This window comes from Camelus dromedarius, chromosome 9, assembly GCF_036321535.1.
Source record: "Camelus dromedarius isolate mCamDro1 chromosome 9, mCamDro1.pat, whole genome shotgun sequence".
Lineage (NCBI taxonomy): Eukaryota > Metazoa > Chordata > Mammalia > Artiodactyla > Camelidae > Camelus > Camelus dromedarius.
Genome location: NC_087444.1, coordinates 32,956,620 through 32,972,683, shown reverse-complemented (window position 1 = coordinate 32,972,683; position 16,064 = coordinate 32,956,620). Strand labels below are relative to the sequence as shown.

General features: G+C 40.1%; 1 protein-coding gene across 1 annotated transcript; it reads left to right on the top strand.

Moving 5' to 3' along the window:
- The first annotated feature begins 3,624 nt into the window (after nt 1–3,624).
- TAT (tyrosine aminotransferase) lies at nt 3,625–13,238 on the top strand. Its single transcript, XM_010979190.3, has 12 exons — nt 3,625–3,672; nt 4,277–4,523; nt 4,675–4,779; nt 6,594–6,661; nt 7,521–7,679; nt 7,880–8,018; nt 8,448–8,500; nt 9,286–9,438; nt 10,051–10,179; nt 10,511–10,594; nt 11,309–11,407; nt 12,174–13,238. Exons 2-12 carry the CDS (start codon nt 4,289–4,291, stop codon nt 12,312–12,314), a joined length of 1,365 nt encoding a protein of 454 aa, XP_010977492.1. The 5' UTR covers nt 3,625–3,672; nt 4,277–4,288; the 3' UTR covers nt 12,315–13,238.
- The last annotated feature ends 2,826 nt before the right edge of the window (nt 13,239–16,064 follow it).

Here is a 16,064-nt window from a genome sequence, read left to right as displayed (position 1 = left end):
TGGAAAGAATGCCCACATAACACATTAAGATTTCTTAAAAAAAGAAAGCAATAGAACAACATTGTTCAGTAGAAACGCACAGTAATTTCAAAAATTTTAATAGAAATATTTTAAGTGTAAAAAGAAATGCATGAAATTAATTTTAATAATATATTTTATCTCATCCAATATATTAAAATATTATTAAGCATATAATCAATATAAAATTATTGATAAGGTATTTTACATTATTTTTGTGTGTCTTCAAAACCTGATATATATATTTTACACCAACAACACATCTCAATTCAGACAAAGCACACTTCAAATGCTTAGTAGCTTCTTACGTCTAGTGGCTACAATAAAAGACAGTGAAGAATAAAACACATAGTATACACATTTTGAACAACTCCAAAACTAGCTATACAAATATTGTGTAGACATAGAAAACACTTGGAAAGATAAACCCAGAAGTGGCTAAACTGGCTATCTCTATGGAATGGAATTATGGGGAAAGAAGGTGTTCAGGGTTTAGTTCATAAACATTAAATTTGAATTTATTATATGATGATACATAATACTTTAATTCCTAAAAAAAGTAAACGAGAAAGAAAAATGTTTATTCTCTTCAATGCAGTAAGTCAGTATATAGTAAAATTTATCTTAAGGATATAATAAAATATTTTATGTACAAAGATGCCCTTGACAGCATTACTTTCAATGATAAAAACTAGACTCCACATCATGTCCAACAATAAGAAAATTATTCAATAAATTCTGATACTTCACTATGATGGAATGTTTTTCATAACATGGGAAAATTTCATGATATAATTTAAAAATTCACAATGCAAAAACTATCCATAATATGACCCAGCAGCTCTACTCTAAGCTATATACCCAAGAGAATTAAAAACATATGTTCACACAAAACTTGTATACAAAAGTTAATAGCAGCATTATTTCTAATAGCCAAAAAGTAGAAACAAGCCAAATATCCAACAGCTGGTGAATGGATGAACAAATGATGTATATCCATACAATGGATTCCCATACAATTCAGCCCTAAAAAGGAATGAAATCCTGATACATGCTACAACATGGATGAACCTTGAAAAACATTTGCTAAGTGAAAAACAGCAGACACAAAAGACCATGTATTGTGTAATTCCATTTGCATGAAATGTCAGGAATAGGCAAATCCATAGAGAGAGGAAGTTGATTAGTTGCCAGGAGCTAGGAGGAGGGAAATGGAAGTGGCTAGTTAATGGGTGTGGGGTTTCTCTCTGGAGCAATGAAAATGTTTTGGAATTAGATGGTGGTGATGGTTGCACGATATTGTGAGTGAACTAAAAAAATCACTGAAGCTTACACTTTGAAATGGTCAAAATGGTGAATTTTATGTAACGTGAATTTTATCTCAATTTAGGAAATCTGTATATAGAACAGAATCCCAACTTTGTGGGGGAAAAATAAGACTCATGTATTAAAAGTGGTGGCAGATTATAAATGCTTTTAGTTTTTTCTGATATTGCTCCATTACACATATGTTATATTTTAAAAGGGAGTGGTGGTGAAATTAAAGCGTTTAGAAAAGAATTATCTTCCCTCTTAACAAAATCTATGGAAACAATACCGTGTTCTCACTTGTTGGCAGCTTCACCAAGGGCAGTCCATCCAGCCTGTGAAGTATACTCCTATCTATACAAGGTTTAACTGCATTTAGTAACACAAACAAGAAATTTGCCTTCTGCTATAGGGTGCCAAATAGCTGAGCTGATTCAAGCCATTCCTTTTCTGTCTTTTTAGACATTGTCGGCATAGCTTTTTTTTTTTTTTTGTCCTTTTTTTAAGATTCCACATGTAATCAATTATCATATGGTATTTTTCTTTCTCTTTCTGACTTACTTCGCTTAGGATGATAATCTCCAGGTCCATCCATATTGCTCCAAGTGGCATTATTTTATTCTTTTTATGGCTGAATAGTATTCCATTGTGTGTGTGTGTGTGTGTGTGTGTGTGTGATATATGTGTATATATATATGTGTGTGTGTGTATATATATATATATATATATATATATATATATATATATATATATATATATATATATATAACATCTTCTTTATCCAGTCATCTGTCAATGGACATTTGGGTTGCTTCCATATCTTGGCTATCATGAATAGTGCTGCTGTGTACATGGGGTACATGTGTCTTTTCAAATTATGTTTTACTCCATATATATGCCCAGGAGTGGGATTTCTGGATCATATGGTAAGTCTATTTTTAGTTTTTTGAGGAATCTCCATATTTAGACATAACTTTTTGAAACAGAGCAGTCCGGGCTATCTATCCCAGGGCTCAGGGCTTCCAGCTTCAGAACCTAAATTCTCTTTTATCTGGCTGGCTTCCTGCCCTTGCCCGGTGCTTCTGCTTCTTCACAGGTGAGATGGAGTGGTAAATGCTTGCTTCACTGGAGTGGGAAAGAGAATGCATTAGGTAAGTTCTTTCTTCAAAGCTCTAAAATATGGAAGGACCAGAAAAATAAAAGGTTATTTAACTCCACTGGAGACTTAAGTCACTGATAAGTAGTTGGAGAAGAGAGAGCTTATGTAACAACCGTCTGTCTTCCAATAAATAAACAGGTAGGATCTGAACCATGGGGTCACTGACGCTTTTCTTAACCCTTGAGTGGGTAGTACTTTCCATAGGCTCACAGGGAGGCCGAGATTTCTGCTGTGTTTGCTTAGCCAAGTGGTTTTGTTTAGATCTCACCTGACATCTTGTTTTTCATGGTAACACTGTAGCAGGTAAATGAAGGGGAGTTCCCAGTATAAGGATAAACTTGCACAGGTTGGGGTTGCCTTAGAGACTCTGCTTTTAAGATATTTATTGAGGGGGCTTTAATTTACTCTAACTGCCCAGTTTGTTCCAGCTGGAGCAGAACTTTGTGGACTGACAAGGAAAGACGTTCAAGATGTAGGAAGAAAATAAGCATGCTGCCCAGCAAGCTGTGGAGCATGAGCCCATGAATGTTTTGAAAAATGTATAAAATTCTGTACCAGTGTATCTACCTACCTACCATCGAATCTATCTACTATCTATCTGTCATCTGTCTATCCATCATTCTTAGATCTACTGATCTATTGTCATCTGTCTCTCTCAGTAAATGGATAGAAACGGCCAAATCATTACCACTCCCCGCCCCTGGGAATGAGAATGGAATGTTCGGACAACAAGTTGCAAGGAAGGATTCTCACTTCTTACTTTACACATTTCTGTGCTGTTAAAATGTTAGTAGGTTGTTTTGTAACAGCAAAGATTTCATAAAAATTCCCAGCTGTAATCCCAACTACCCCTCTGACAGTCCTCTCAAACATCTCACAAACTGCCTGGAAAGAGTTAACACAGAGAACTCCAGATGTCTGAAGTGAGGACAAATTCCTGATTTGTTGGTGGGGGTGGAGGTAGGGTTAGAGGGAAAAAGCAGAAAAAAGTAGGGAGAGGAGGAACAAGGAAGGCTGGCTGCTCAGTTGTCACTCGAACCAATAGCGTGAAATTTTCAGGCCCAACGCCCATTTGTGGGACTATTTCAGGAGTCAGGAATTGCATCTGAATCCACTGTAACTTGTCAAAGAACTGAGACAACTTCCTGGTTTGGTGGCTTGGAGGCTGCTTCTCTTTTACTTGGAAGGTAAAATCTCAAGCACCATCTAATTTTATGGTGGTGACTTGGGTGCATGCTTTTCTCTTTGTGGTGTATTGATTTCTTTTCCCACAAGGTAGTAAGATGCTTATGGGATAGGGCTTATGTTTACTAATGATAATATTAACTAAATTTCTAACAACATGGAGTGATTCTTCCTGGTTCTTCTTGGCACGGGACAAGACACAATCTGTTGAAGTATTAAGGAGACTCTTCTTTGCATAGAAATGAGGGAACACATATGCTTTCACTGTTTAACAATTTTCATGTCATTTTACTATGGTTTCACTGAGAACATGGTTAAGTTTTCACAGGGATTACAGTTGCACATAGCAAATCTCATAGTAGATAAGTATTCAATGGAACATTCTCTGCTAATATTGTAGAATGAGTTTTTGCTTATTTTCCATCTCAGTGAAAAGTCTTAAAACTCCCTTCATTCATAACAGAGCTACTTTATATGAGAAAAGAATTTGGAAAGAGATGTCTGGTGAAATCACCCCAATGTTTAGGTCCAAATGCAGCTCCACCCCTCACCCTTAGGATGGTGTCTGTTTTTAGTGTCACAGGGACCTCTTTCTTTTCCCCATAGTCTCTGCTAGTGATGGACCCATACGTGATTCAGATGCACAGCAAGGGCAACCTCCCCTCAGTTCTGGATGTGCATGTCAACGTCGCTGGGAAAAGCTCCATGCTGGGAAAAATGAAAGGCAAGAAGGCCAGATGGTCCGTGAGACCCTCGGAAATGTCCAACAAAACTTTCAATCCTATTCGGGCCATTGTGGACAGCATGAAAGTGCAGCCAAACCCAAACAAGACCACGATTGCTCTGTCAATTGGTGAGCTGGGGACATGACCAAGAGTCAGTCATTGTTCCTCTTAGCCCCATCCTCACAGTCTGGTTGGAGAGGATGAAGGGGAGGGTGTGTCTGGGCACTGGGCCTGGAAGAATGACCTCTTAGTGGTTCTTTTTTTCTCTCCCATGAAAAGGGGATCCTACTGTGTTCGGAAACCTGCCAACGGACCCGGAAGTTACTCAAGCAATGAAAGATGCCCTCGACTCCGGAAAGTATAATGGCTATGCCCCTTCCGTTGGTAAGTTCCTCCTGAGATTCCTAATCATTAGTGCTTTTCTAGTAGTAATACATTTCTAGAAGTTTTCTTTGCTTTTCTGATGCAGAGTTCCTAAGGAGAGGCTAAGATAAGAAGTCTCAAAATGCTAAACCTCAAGCCATGAGGGTCCAGCTTCTTTCCTGACTTCCTTTGGCATAATGGCACCTCCCCTCTCGAGGCTCCCATTACAAACTTATTTCTCATTGGTGCTCCTAGCCTATCATTGTTCATTCTAAACTAAGGTTTTGAATCTTGCTGCAGCTGCTTCTTTACAGAGTCCTCTAGGTCCTAAATTAACTTACTTATTGCCCCATGTAAATAACTTCTTGGCTTTATTCCTCCTTTTCTATGTATTCAGGATTTATTTTAACTACAGTCCTGATCACACTCCCAGTGTAACTGTGTTTGTTTCAAAGCCAAAACAAAGAACAAAAAACAAAAAACCGCAAAGCCCTCAAGAGCAGCAAAGAATGGGCTGTCCAGTTGGAAGGCAGAAGACTGTTTATGAGAAAGAAATTATTCTTATTTAGGTTTAACTTTCTCCATCTATTAAACATTTCTACCCTAAACATTTTGGTAAAATAAGTGATTCCTTGACTTTGTTCCAGTATTGCACATCTCATCCCTTGTGTATATGTGCACATAGAAACATATTCTTAATACAGAATAAAAAGCCAGTTTCATGTTAAAATAGAATTTTTAAAACACTTTAAAGAGATATCAGGGACATGGTTTTTAGGTTGGTTATTTACATGTTATAAAATTTCATAAAGAAAAATCAAAATAAAATAAGAACGAAAGTTAGGTTATAAAAAAGTTTATAATGAATTTTATATCCAAAGTATTAGGAAACGAATTTAAGCTGAAAAACCAGAACCAAGTCTCCATTTGACAAATATTCAAAGGATATAGAACATTTCATGCCAAATGTAACACAGATTATATATCTAGAGAATGTTCTTCTTTATTAATGATCAGGGAAGTGCTAATTTACATAACTTCAAGAGACCCATCTCTACTATTAATTTAACAAACATTACAAAATATTACCTCTTGCCTTGATAACTGAAGACATCTTTTTGAAGGTCAATTTTGTAAAACATAATAATTTGTAGAAACTGCCTATACTTCAAGCTTGTAAGCCAACATTTGGGAATATTGTATGAAAATATAATTTAAAAGGGAAAAAATTGTACAAAAACACTAAGAGGTATACAGTATAATGTGAAAAAGTTAAAATGGACCCAATGTAATGAACTCATTAATTACAAGTTTTCAAAAAATATAGTCCCTAGAAGGGATTTAGGAAAAATCTAAATCCTGTATTTTAGATTAAAAAATCTAAAATAAAATAAAACATAATCACAGTAACCAAGATGCTGCAGTGTTTCATAGTTTGGGTTACTCTTTTAAAAATTTTAAAAATTTATTTATTACTGTATTATTTAATTATCTTATTTTGGCAGGGGGTGGAGAAGGTAATTAAGTTTATTTATTTTTAGAGGAGGTACTGGGGCTTGAACCCAGAACCTCATGCATGCTAAGTATGTGCTTTACCACTCGAGCTATACCTCCCCCCCAGGGGGCTCTTTCTGGTTATTTATACATTTGTGCTCATTATAAAATTGTAAGATATAAAGATAATCTCCTTTACCTACAGAGACTGAGAGCTAAACTGAATGGTATGTGCTCTGAGCTGGGACAGAAGGTAGCTTGAAGACCTGTTGACTTAAGGGCATAGCTGTCAGTTGTGGAATGAAAACTTCCAGCTTCCTCCTTCTGCTCTTCTCTCCTAGGCTACCTATCCAGTCGGGAGGAGGTTGCTTCTTATTATCACTGCCCCAAGGCACCCCTGGAAGCTAAGGTGAGCCTCAGACAAGGTACCAGCTCTGAAGCAATACTGGGAAACTCGACCCTTTTCCTTATTTCAGTTCCATGAGGAATAAGAGTTTCAAAGGGAACAAAAACTAAGGATAATTTCCCGTTGGCAGTTCAAAGACTTTTTATACAGTTAAGCCACTAATCAAAGATTATATTTAATGTCATTACAGTATGATAATAACATTGTATACAACTTATGTGATGTCTGCTTCAAGGAGGCTCAGGGGACTTAGAGGTTACCCTATATTTGATTCTCTGTAAAATATAATTGAAAAACAATAATCCATAAACACCAAATAATTGAATTTTTAAATTTTACCAACAGGATCTTTTCTTAATCTGTAGCTTCCTTCACTCACCCTAAGGTTGCTCAGATGGGAGAATAGAGGCACCTTGGTGTATTGGATTGATGGCAGTGCCAAGTTTAAATGCCACCCTCTGCTCTATTGTCTACATTTCTTAACATAAGAGGTGCCCTTCATCTGTATTTCAGAAAAGAGTCAGACTTCAGATCTCTGGTCAAAAGTAAATAAATAACCAGGTGAAAAAGTCCAAGGTCATAATGATCTCTCATGAAGGTCTGCTGAGTCACAGCCAACCTGTCCTTTTTTAAGTGATTTATTTCTTTCAAGTGCCCAACATTTTCAACAACCTTTAGATATGAATATATATATATATATATAAACATATTCATTTCTTTCCATTTTGACTTAGTACAGTCCCCACTACTTTACGTAGAATTTGTAAAGGTTTATTTTTGCCCTCCACTCATTTCTGATAATTTCTTTTCTCCTGTTACTGGTGGAACCTCTAACAAAATGAAACTTTTATTTTCTTCATAGGATGTCATTCTGACAAGTGGCTGCAGTCAGGCTATTGAACTTTGTTTAGCTGTGTTGGCCAACCCAGGGCAAAACATCTTAGTTCCGAGACCTGGTTTCTCTCTCTATAGGACCCTGGCTGAATCTATGGGAATCGAGGTCAAACTCTACAATTTATTGGTAAATAACTTTTAAATTTTAGACCCAAGTGCTCAATTACTATGTTATAAAAATATATGACCATTATCTTAGGAGAGAAAGATCTGGAAGTGGGTGGTCGAGGCCACAGACACGTTTTGTTATTTACATTACACTTTTGAGTGAAGATTCCTCCTAAAGTTTTCAGAATCATATTAGTCTCACCCTTTTTTCCTCCCCAGCCAGAGAAGTCTTGGGAAATTGACCTGAAACAACTGGAATCTCTGATTGATGAAAAGACAGCTTGTCTTGTTGTCAATAATCCATCAAATCCTTGTGGGTCAGTGTTCAGTAGAAGTCATCTTCGGAAAATTTTGGCAGGTAAGTCCAGCAGACTTCACTTGACAGGGAAGAAGATGGGGATGGAATCCTTTAGGTGTTTCCTGGGATGAGAAATGAAGTCCTTCACTAAGTTCCAAGCCTAGGATGGATGTGAGAGGGCTCCACTGGGGACCCCAGTGAATGGTGTGCTACTGGAAAGGTAGGACTTGCCTGAAAAAGGAGAAAAAGAGGAAATACTTGCCTCTTCACCACTCCCATCATGTGGAAGAGAGGGTTTGAGATATCTAGTTAATTAAATAGGAAATTCAGGCTCTGTACCCTGGAAGAGTTTAAGAAAGGTCTATAGTTCTTAAAGAGAAAGATGAAACACAGAAATGTGAAGCGTGAAGTGCAGTAAGCCCAGGTGAATACTAAGTGCTAAGGTAATTCACATTGAAAATGATTTCAGCGTGTTTCTCTTATTTTCAGTGGCCGCAAGGCAGTGTGTCCCCATCTTAGCAGATGAGATCTATGGAGACATGGTGAGTCTTGGGCAGGATGCATCACTTCCGTATTTTCAACTCCAAATTATCTCATGAGACCTTTAGAGGTGGCATCCAGAGTAATCAGAAGCAACTCCTAATCATTTCAGTACAGCAGGAATCAGTATCCCTGCACTCTTAAATCCATAGATCTACCATCCCTTAGCCAATTTTTCTCCGAAAAACTATGAAAATCTGAAGATTTTTGGAATTCACTTGGTGGCAAAATCTGACTTGGCCTCATATAAAGATATTTGTGGGGCTTCATTTATCTCACTAATAGATCTATAGAAGGCTGGAGGGAAAGGGTGGAGCAGTTACTATGCTCAACACGGAGTGCTGTCCCAGATTTCTGCGGGGCTGTTGCATAATATATAGCATAAGTGCTACATGGCCTTTCTAAAATCCACACCATTCTACATTTTGCAACATACTTGAGCCCAGGAATTTCATATAAGGGGTTATGGACTCATATTCTACTGTGAAATCTGTAACTCCACCCATCATCCATTTCCTAGAGCTGGCTTCCTGGTGTTGTACCTATTACTGGGCTGGGGTCAGTGTCCTCATTTTAGGCTTCCTTTAATCCAGACTGGACATCAGCTTAAATGTTTCTGGATAGTCACCTTGGAAGCCTCTTGGGGGTCCCAATCGTGTTTCAGGGTAGGGATGAGCCTGAAAAGCTGAGGCCCTGTCCCTAGTGATCTAAGGAAGATTTGGGGAGGCATAGGATTTGGAGGAAAGTAAGCCAGAAGACAACACTAACAAGCACCCCCTCTCCTTAGGTGTTTTCGAATTCCAAATTTGAGCCTCTTGCCACCCTGAGTAGCAACGTCCCCATCCTGTCCTGTGGAGGGCTGGCCAAGCGCTGGCTGGTTCCGGGCTGGAGGTTGGGCTGGATCCTCATCCATGACCGAAGAGACATTTTTGGCAATGAGGTCAGAACTGTGTGGTGAAATAGTATGTCTAATTTAGGAGATACACCTAGGTACCCTAGATATTTATTTATTTTGCATGCACAGCAGTAAGGAGGTGAGGAGTTTTTTTCTTTCTTCTTGGACCTGTAGTTCTGTGTGTCTGGAAAGACACTGGGTAAAGATGGTACTAGTGATTCCTCTCCAAAACTCAGTTTTCCTGTACCTGTCTTGCTGAAGAAGTTTCATCTACCTCCAATTTTGGTGCCACAAAAAAGGAAACAATAGCAGAAGTGACACAGTATTATTTGTGGGCTTACTGTGTGCCAGTGCTTTATGTACTTTATTTCAATTTAATCCTCCCAACAACTTGATGAGACCAGACTTGGTACTATCTCCATTTTACAGTTGAGAAAAATGAGACACAGAGAGGTTGTATAACTTGCCCAGAGTCACACAGCCAGTGGGTGGCAGAGTTGGACTACAAACCCAGGGAGTCTGATCTAAGGATGACACTAGGCACCATCACTTCTCCAGAAATTAAAGACTTGATAGTAAGAATGGTCAGAGCAAGAATCCCCAGAGTGAGGATGCTTAAGAAGGGCTAAATAATGTGTTTGCTGGTGGGGCTTTTAGATCCGAGATGGGCTGGTGAAGCTGAGTCAGCGGATCCTGGGACCCTGCACTCTTGTCCAGGGAGCTCTGAAAAGCATTCTGCATCGCACACCTCAGGAGTTCTACCACAACACTCTAAGCTTCCTCAAGGTAAGGGCAGCCCATGGCTTTCCACTGTGGGAGTCAGGGACTTCCTCCAGTGGAATTTGGAATCATGGGTCCTCATTCCTGAAGCAATGTTCCATTATGGGGCTTCCAAACTAGGAGGTGGCATCAGTGCACATACCCACATTTCTCTAACTGCTGGCAATCCACTTTGCTCCCAGCCAAAAGCTTTGAGTGGTTGGGTTTTTTCCTGGTTACTCCTTATGCCAGCAGAGCAAACTTAGGTTCCCCGTGTTTGACGTGAGCTCTCCTTTCAATGACTTCATTTTTCTTTTGCTTAACTTTTCATCTTTGATGTCTCTGCCTCCTCTCATAGTCCAATGCTGATCTCTGCTATGGGGCATTGGCTGCCATCCCTGGACTCCGGCCCATCCGCCCTTCTGGGGCCATGTACCTTATGGTGAGTATGTGGGTGGCAGGCACTTGGTGGCAAGCAAGGGAAGCCAGTCTGCAGGGCTCGCGAAGACAACCAGATGGGCTCCCGAGCTAGTCAGTTTAGGAATTGTCTTGTTCTGAATTGTCCCACTGATGTGGTTTAACCTCATCACTTAGAAAAAAAAAAGGGAAAACTCTTAAAATGTCTTAATTCTTCAACACAGCGAATCATTTTATATATAGACATAGAGACAATGTAAGACAGAAGTAAGAGGTTTTTCACACCACTGGAGTTCTCAATTGGGAGAGATACTGGTTCCTCAGGAGTGTTTGGGAATATACGGGAATTTTGTTTGTTTTCAGAATGACTGGTGTTCTTGGCATTTTGTGAGCGATGGATGCTAAATTTCTTTCAATAGCTGGGTGAGTTCCATGCAATCAGGAATTGCCTGGCCCACAGGCTAATAGTGCCTTTTTTGAGAAACAATGGCTTCCTATTTCCAGCTTTCATGTGTCAGCATCCAGGAAGGAACCCTTCAATAAACTAAAATATCAATATAAATATATCCTCTCTTCCCTATGAAAAATTCCATGAGCTCATAAGAGCTGTTAACTCTTGGTTATCAGTAGTGGAGTTCCAAGATATTTTTTAGAGCAGTCCTATCTTAATTGCTGGTATAGGGAGTTGTCCTGTTTTCCCTCCTTCTGATAAGTTTGCCTCTCTCTGCGATTGGTATAGGTTGGAATTGAGATGGAACACTTCCCAGAATTTGAGAATGATGTGGCGTTCACAGAGCGGTTAGTTGCTGAGCAATCTGTTCAATGCCTCCCGGCAACGGTGAGTGAGTCTCTCTCAGGACACTCTCAACAGTTTCTGGAGCCTTAGGAGCGCTCCCTGAGTGGGTCTTTGGCCTGAATTTTTCTTCCCCTACAAAGCTTAGAGTTGGCGCTCGTATATGTAGGTTCTTCATCCAAGGATTCAACCAACCACGGATGGAAAACATTAGGGGGAAAAGAAGCCCAGAAGATTCCAAAGTTTGAATTTGCTGCAAACTGGCAATGATTGACATGGCATTTACATTGTCTTTACAATGATTTAAATCGCATTTACACTGTATCAGATATTGTAAGTAATCTGGAGATGATTTAAAGTACACAGAAGGATGTACGTAGATTATACAAATACTATGCCATTTTATACATGGGACTTGAGCATCCTCAGATTTTGGTAGCCTGGGGGGTTCTGGAAACAACACCCCATGGATTCCAAGAAACTACTGTATTTTCATTTGAAAAGATTCAAACTGATGGGTCTCATGACCTCTATTTAAAATTTGCTTCTCCCCCATCACCATCCCATCCGATCTGGGAAGAAAAGTTGTGGCTGAACATTCTAGGTGAGAAGAAATCAAGCTTGTCCCAAGTTCCTTTTAAGATAAATGAACTCAGTTACTGGCCTAGCACCCCAATGGTGGGAATTGAGTGAACTGATACTCTGGGGTAAATGGTGTCAGTACTCCATGCTGATTAGGACTCTGGCCATATTTGGATGGTCCAGTCCCAGATTTACTTGCTCTAAGAATAATAGGCTCTCATTTTTGCAGTGTTTTGAGTACCCGAATTTCTTCCGAGTGGTAATCACAGTACCTGAAGTGATGATGTTGGAAGCCTGTAGCCGGATCCAGGAGTTCTGTGAGCAGCACTACCACTGTGCTGAAGGGAGCCAGGAGGAATGTGACAAGTAGGCCGGGGTCCATTCTCCTGAGGATGCATCCCATCCAGCAGGGGAGGGCTGGACTGAGCCCTGCTGCCCCTCAGGGAGTCAGGTTCTCCTGCTGGGAGAGGGCCCTCTCAGACCATGCCAAGGATCCAGAATTGCTCCTGCTTTCCCCTGATGATATCCACACACACACTCTGAATCCCAGATTTTCATCTCACTCGGCTCTGCTGCAGTGACTCACTCATTCATTCATCTGCCCCTCACCCACGAGACTTCTTCCTTTTTCTCTTGAGAGTACTAGCTGAACAAAGTTACCCAAAAAACAGTAGAGATAAGAAAATTAACAGTTCAGAATCAGGAGAAACAAAAGGTTGAGGGAACTTGTATCGCCAACCATGTCCTCATACTGTAAGTAAGAACACACTCTATCCAGGAAGGTCTGAAGCCCAACTCTGTTACTGCCTCACATCAAGTATACCTCACTTTATGCAACAGTGCTATAATGAAAGAAGCTGGGGACATATGTACTTGATTAATTCTAGAAATGAGAGAAATTTGCTAATTTGATGGATTCCTTGCAGAAACTTTTCATTAATTTTTTTGTAGAGAATTATTTTTTGATGCAAATAAATATCCTTTAATTGACTGACTTTTTAACTTTCGATATATGTGTATCACACTTTCTTAAAATGAGGGCACATCTGTAATTTAAAAAAAGGGGGAATCAGAGGACCTTCCAGAAATGCTGCTGTGTAAAGGTCATAAATACCCTCACTTGTCACTGTTATAGAATCATTATTAATTTTGCTGTAACATTGATATTGATTTATTGGTATATATATTATCTTTTCCTATGTTTACTAAAAAAATTTATATTAAGATCTTTTATTTTGCCAAGGGTATAAATTATTGTTTTTCTTTTTTTAAAAAATAAAGTTTACTAAGTATTCTCTTCTGTGATGTCGTTTTTCTCCTCGGTGGGGAATTTTTATCCTCAGGTGCTGCTTATTGCTCAGTATGACTGATGTATTACCTGCTAGGTTTCATTTATTTATTCATTTATTTCTTTGTAGATGTGATGCAGGAAAACGGATGTGGGATGTGAGGAGGGCAGAGTCCCAGGTCTCAGTTGAGCCCCTGGGACATGCCCTGCCAAGTGTGGGTCCTTGGCTTCATGCAGGAAAGAATTCAAGTGCGAGCCACAGTTGAGTAAATGTAGATTTGTTTAGAGAGATACATACTGCATAGAGTATAAGGCAATTAAAAGGCAAGGAAAGAGGTGTGGGAATTGAGTGCTCAGGCTGAAGTAAATGTAGGTACACACTCCATAGACAGAGAGCGCGCAAAGGGCCACTAGGCATGGTGTTGTCACTTTTTATGGTCTCAGTAGCTTCACATGCCTACAGGTGGGATCAATCCAACTGCCCTGGGGAAGGGGCTGGGATTCCCAGGAATTGGGCCACCTCCCATTCTTTGGCCTTTTGCGGTTAGCCTTGGGGCTGTCATGGCACCTGCGGGCATGTTAGTTACAATGAGCATATAATGAAGCTCAAGGTCTACTAGAAGTTAAACCTCTTAATCCTCAAGGCCAACTAGGAGGTGAATCTTCCACCATTTTGGTTGCTGTCATTCCTTGAGTGGCTGTGCCCTGCCCCCTTCCCTCCTGTCTCAGCTGTACTGACATTTGGAGTCACTTAAGAAACACTATTCCTAAAATATTTTATTTGGGAGCTCAACTTCTGGCTTGTACTTACAAACAAAAGAAAGTAAGAAGCAATATTATAAACCTCTGGCCTTGGACTTCACACTTTCAACTTCTGGGATCCCCATTCTTCAAATTCCTATGCTAGTCTAGATCCACTAACCACTCACTGGGTAACAAGTTAAACTGGTTCAGCTAACCCAGGGAATGAGAGGTGTCCAGGATCTTCTTTCAGTATGAGCTTTTTGTCTGCAAATCCTTTTAGGCACAATTGCCTAATTTTCTCCTTACTACTTCCCTTGGAGGAGGGAGCCTGAAGTTATCTTGCAAGGTTAGGGGCAGGAATACACCATAATCAACCTGGAGATTCCTCACTAACGGAAGTTTATTTCAAAGAGGAACTTCAAGTCTCAACCCTGCCAGCCGCAACCAATTAATTTCCTTTACAAAAATAAACCTCAAATGTCCCTCCCAATCTATGCTGGATTTCAACTAACTCACACTAAAACTTACCCTTCAATTTTCTTTAGCAAATCCAAGAGGAATATACAATGATTGAGAAAATAAAAATTTGTTTCCTGTATGCCACCTCTGCTGATCAATTTTCCGAAAATGTCTGGCTCCTCTCTTCCCGAACATCCCGCCCCAACTCTGAAAGATCTCTGTCCAGAAATAAACAGGAAAACCGTGGTTTACACAAGACTTTTTATCTTCACACGTATGTGTAAATCTACACAGACTTCTTAAATTTCTTAATTACCTTGATACCTACATTTTGGTATGGGAGTGAAACTAACATTCAAACATAAAAAAATGCACTTTGGACAAACTTCCAAAACAAAAACAAAAACAAATCACTCCTCATGCCTGGCCTTCAGCCACCCAGTTTCTCCTCCCCCTTAAGTAATCACAGTAGCAGCTGCTGGTTCATTCTTCGAGATTATTCTGTGTACATGTAGACGTCTTTGTCTGTGAATTTCTGTTTTTTTTCTTCCCTTTCTTCCAAGTAACTATTTCTCAACTTTATAATTCAACTTCCTATGGAGGGATGGCATTTCTTAAGTGTCCATCACGCCCTGGGTGATTCTAGACAAAAAAGGAACCCCTGGGCGTGGCTGCTTCCAAAGAAGACTGAAATTCCTGAGAGATAACTTCCAGCTGCTTCGAGCAAGGCAGCAGGATAAAACAAAGAATGCGTTAAAACTTTGGAGATAAGAGCTCCCTGCTGTGAATTCACCTTTCTTTCTGAGCCCAAGCACCGCCTACCAGGTAACTGGGGCGTTATCACTCATCTGCTGCCATAAGGTGGTCTACTCTAGTCCCCAGCAGCCATCAACTCCCTTACCCTGCGCTGGGTAGTGGTGGAAGAGGAATGGGAGGAGAACCCACGCGGGTGCAGAAGCAGGCGCGAGTGAGGGGCGTTGCGCTGAGCAGAGCGCATGCGCAGTACTGAGGCTTCGCGATGCCGCTCTAGGCGCAGGCGCAGAACCTGAGACGACAGTGCAAGTGCTTCCTCTCAGGTGGGTACGACTTTTTTGTAGGGTCGTCGGTTTTTGTTTCCTCCTCCAACTTATTTCCCTGACTCGCACCTTTTTGAGAGATTCTCTTCCTCTCGTGCCCCCTATTGGGCCACAGCTGACAGGAAACTTCCAGAAAGTCAACGAGTCAACCCTAGGTATTGTAAACACCTGTTAACCTTTTTCTAGCTCTGCGCCGGTCCCGGTAAGTCCAATGAGTTGTGAAACAGAAACAGAAATTCCCAATAGCTGTTGTCAATTCTCAGCTTTTCTCCAAAGAATCGTGTCCTTTACAGTCCCCAGTGCCTGACATGTATGTTCGGATTTATACACGGTCAGAAAAGTGAATACCCCCAACTGTGCTCCGTACACTCCACACGTTACTGTGCTGGAGGGGTTATATTTTAAGTGCCCTAAAGGTTGAATTATTGAATCTATTGGAGAAGAGCTGAATTCCCACTGCATCTTATTTATATTCTTTTATTTACTTAAGACGATTCGGGTATGTTTACAAATGGGCTTCATATGGATGTTCTGTGTGGGTCAGATTGTGGCA

Coding starts and splice junctions, on each gene's coding strand:
- TAT (XM_010979190.3), top strand. CDS start 4,289: ATGGACCCATACGTGATTCAGATGCACAGCAAGGGCAACCTCCCCTCA. Junction 4,780..6,593: donor TGGCTATGCCCCTTCCGTTG/GTAAGTTCCTCC, acceptor CTTCTCTCCTAG/GCTACCTATCCAGTCGGGAG. Junction 8,501..9,285: donor ATGAGATCTATGGAGACATG/GTGAGTCTTGGG, acceptor CCCTCTCCTTAG/GTGTTTTCGAATTCCAAATT.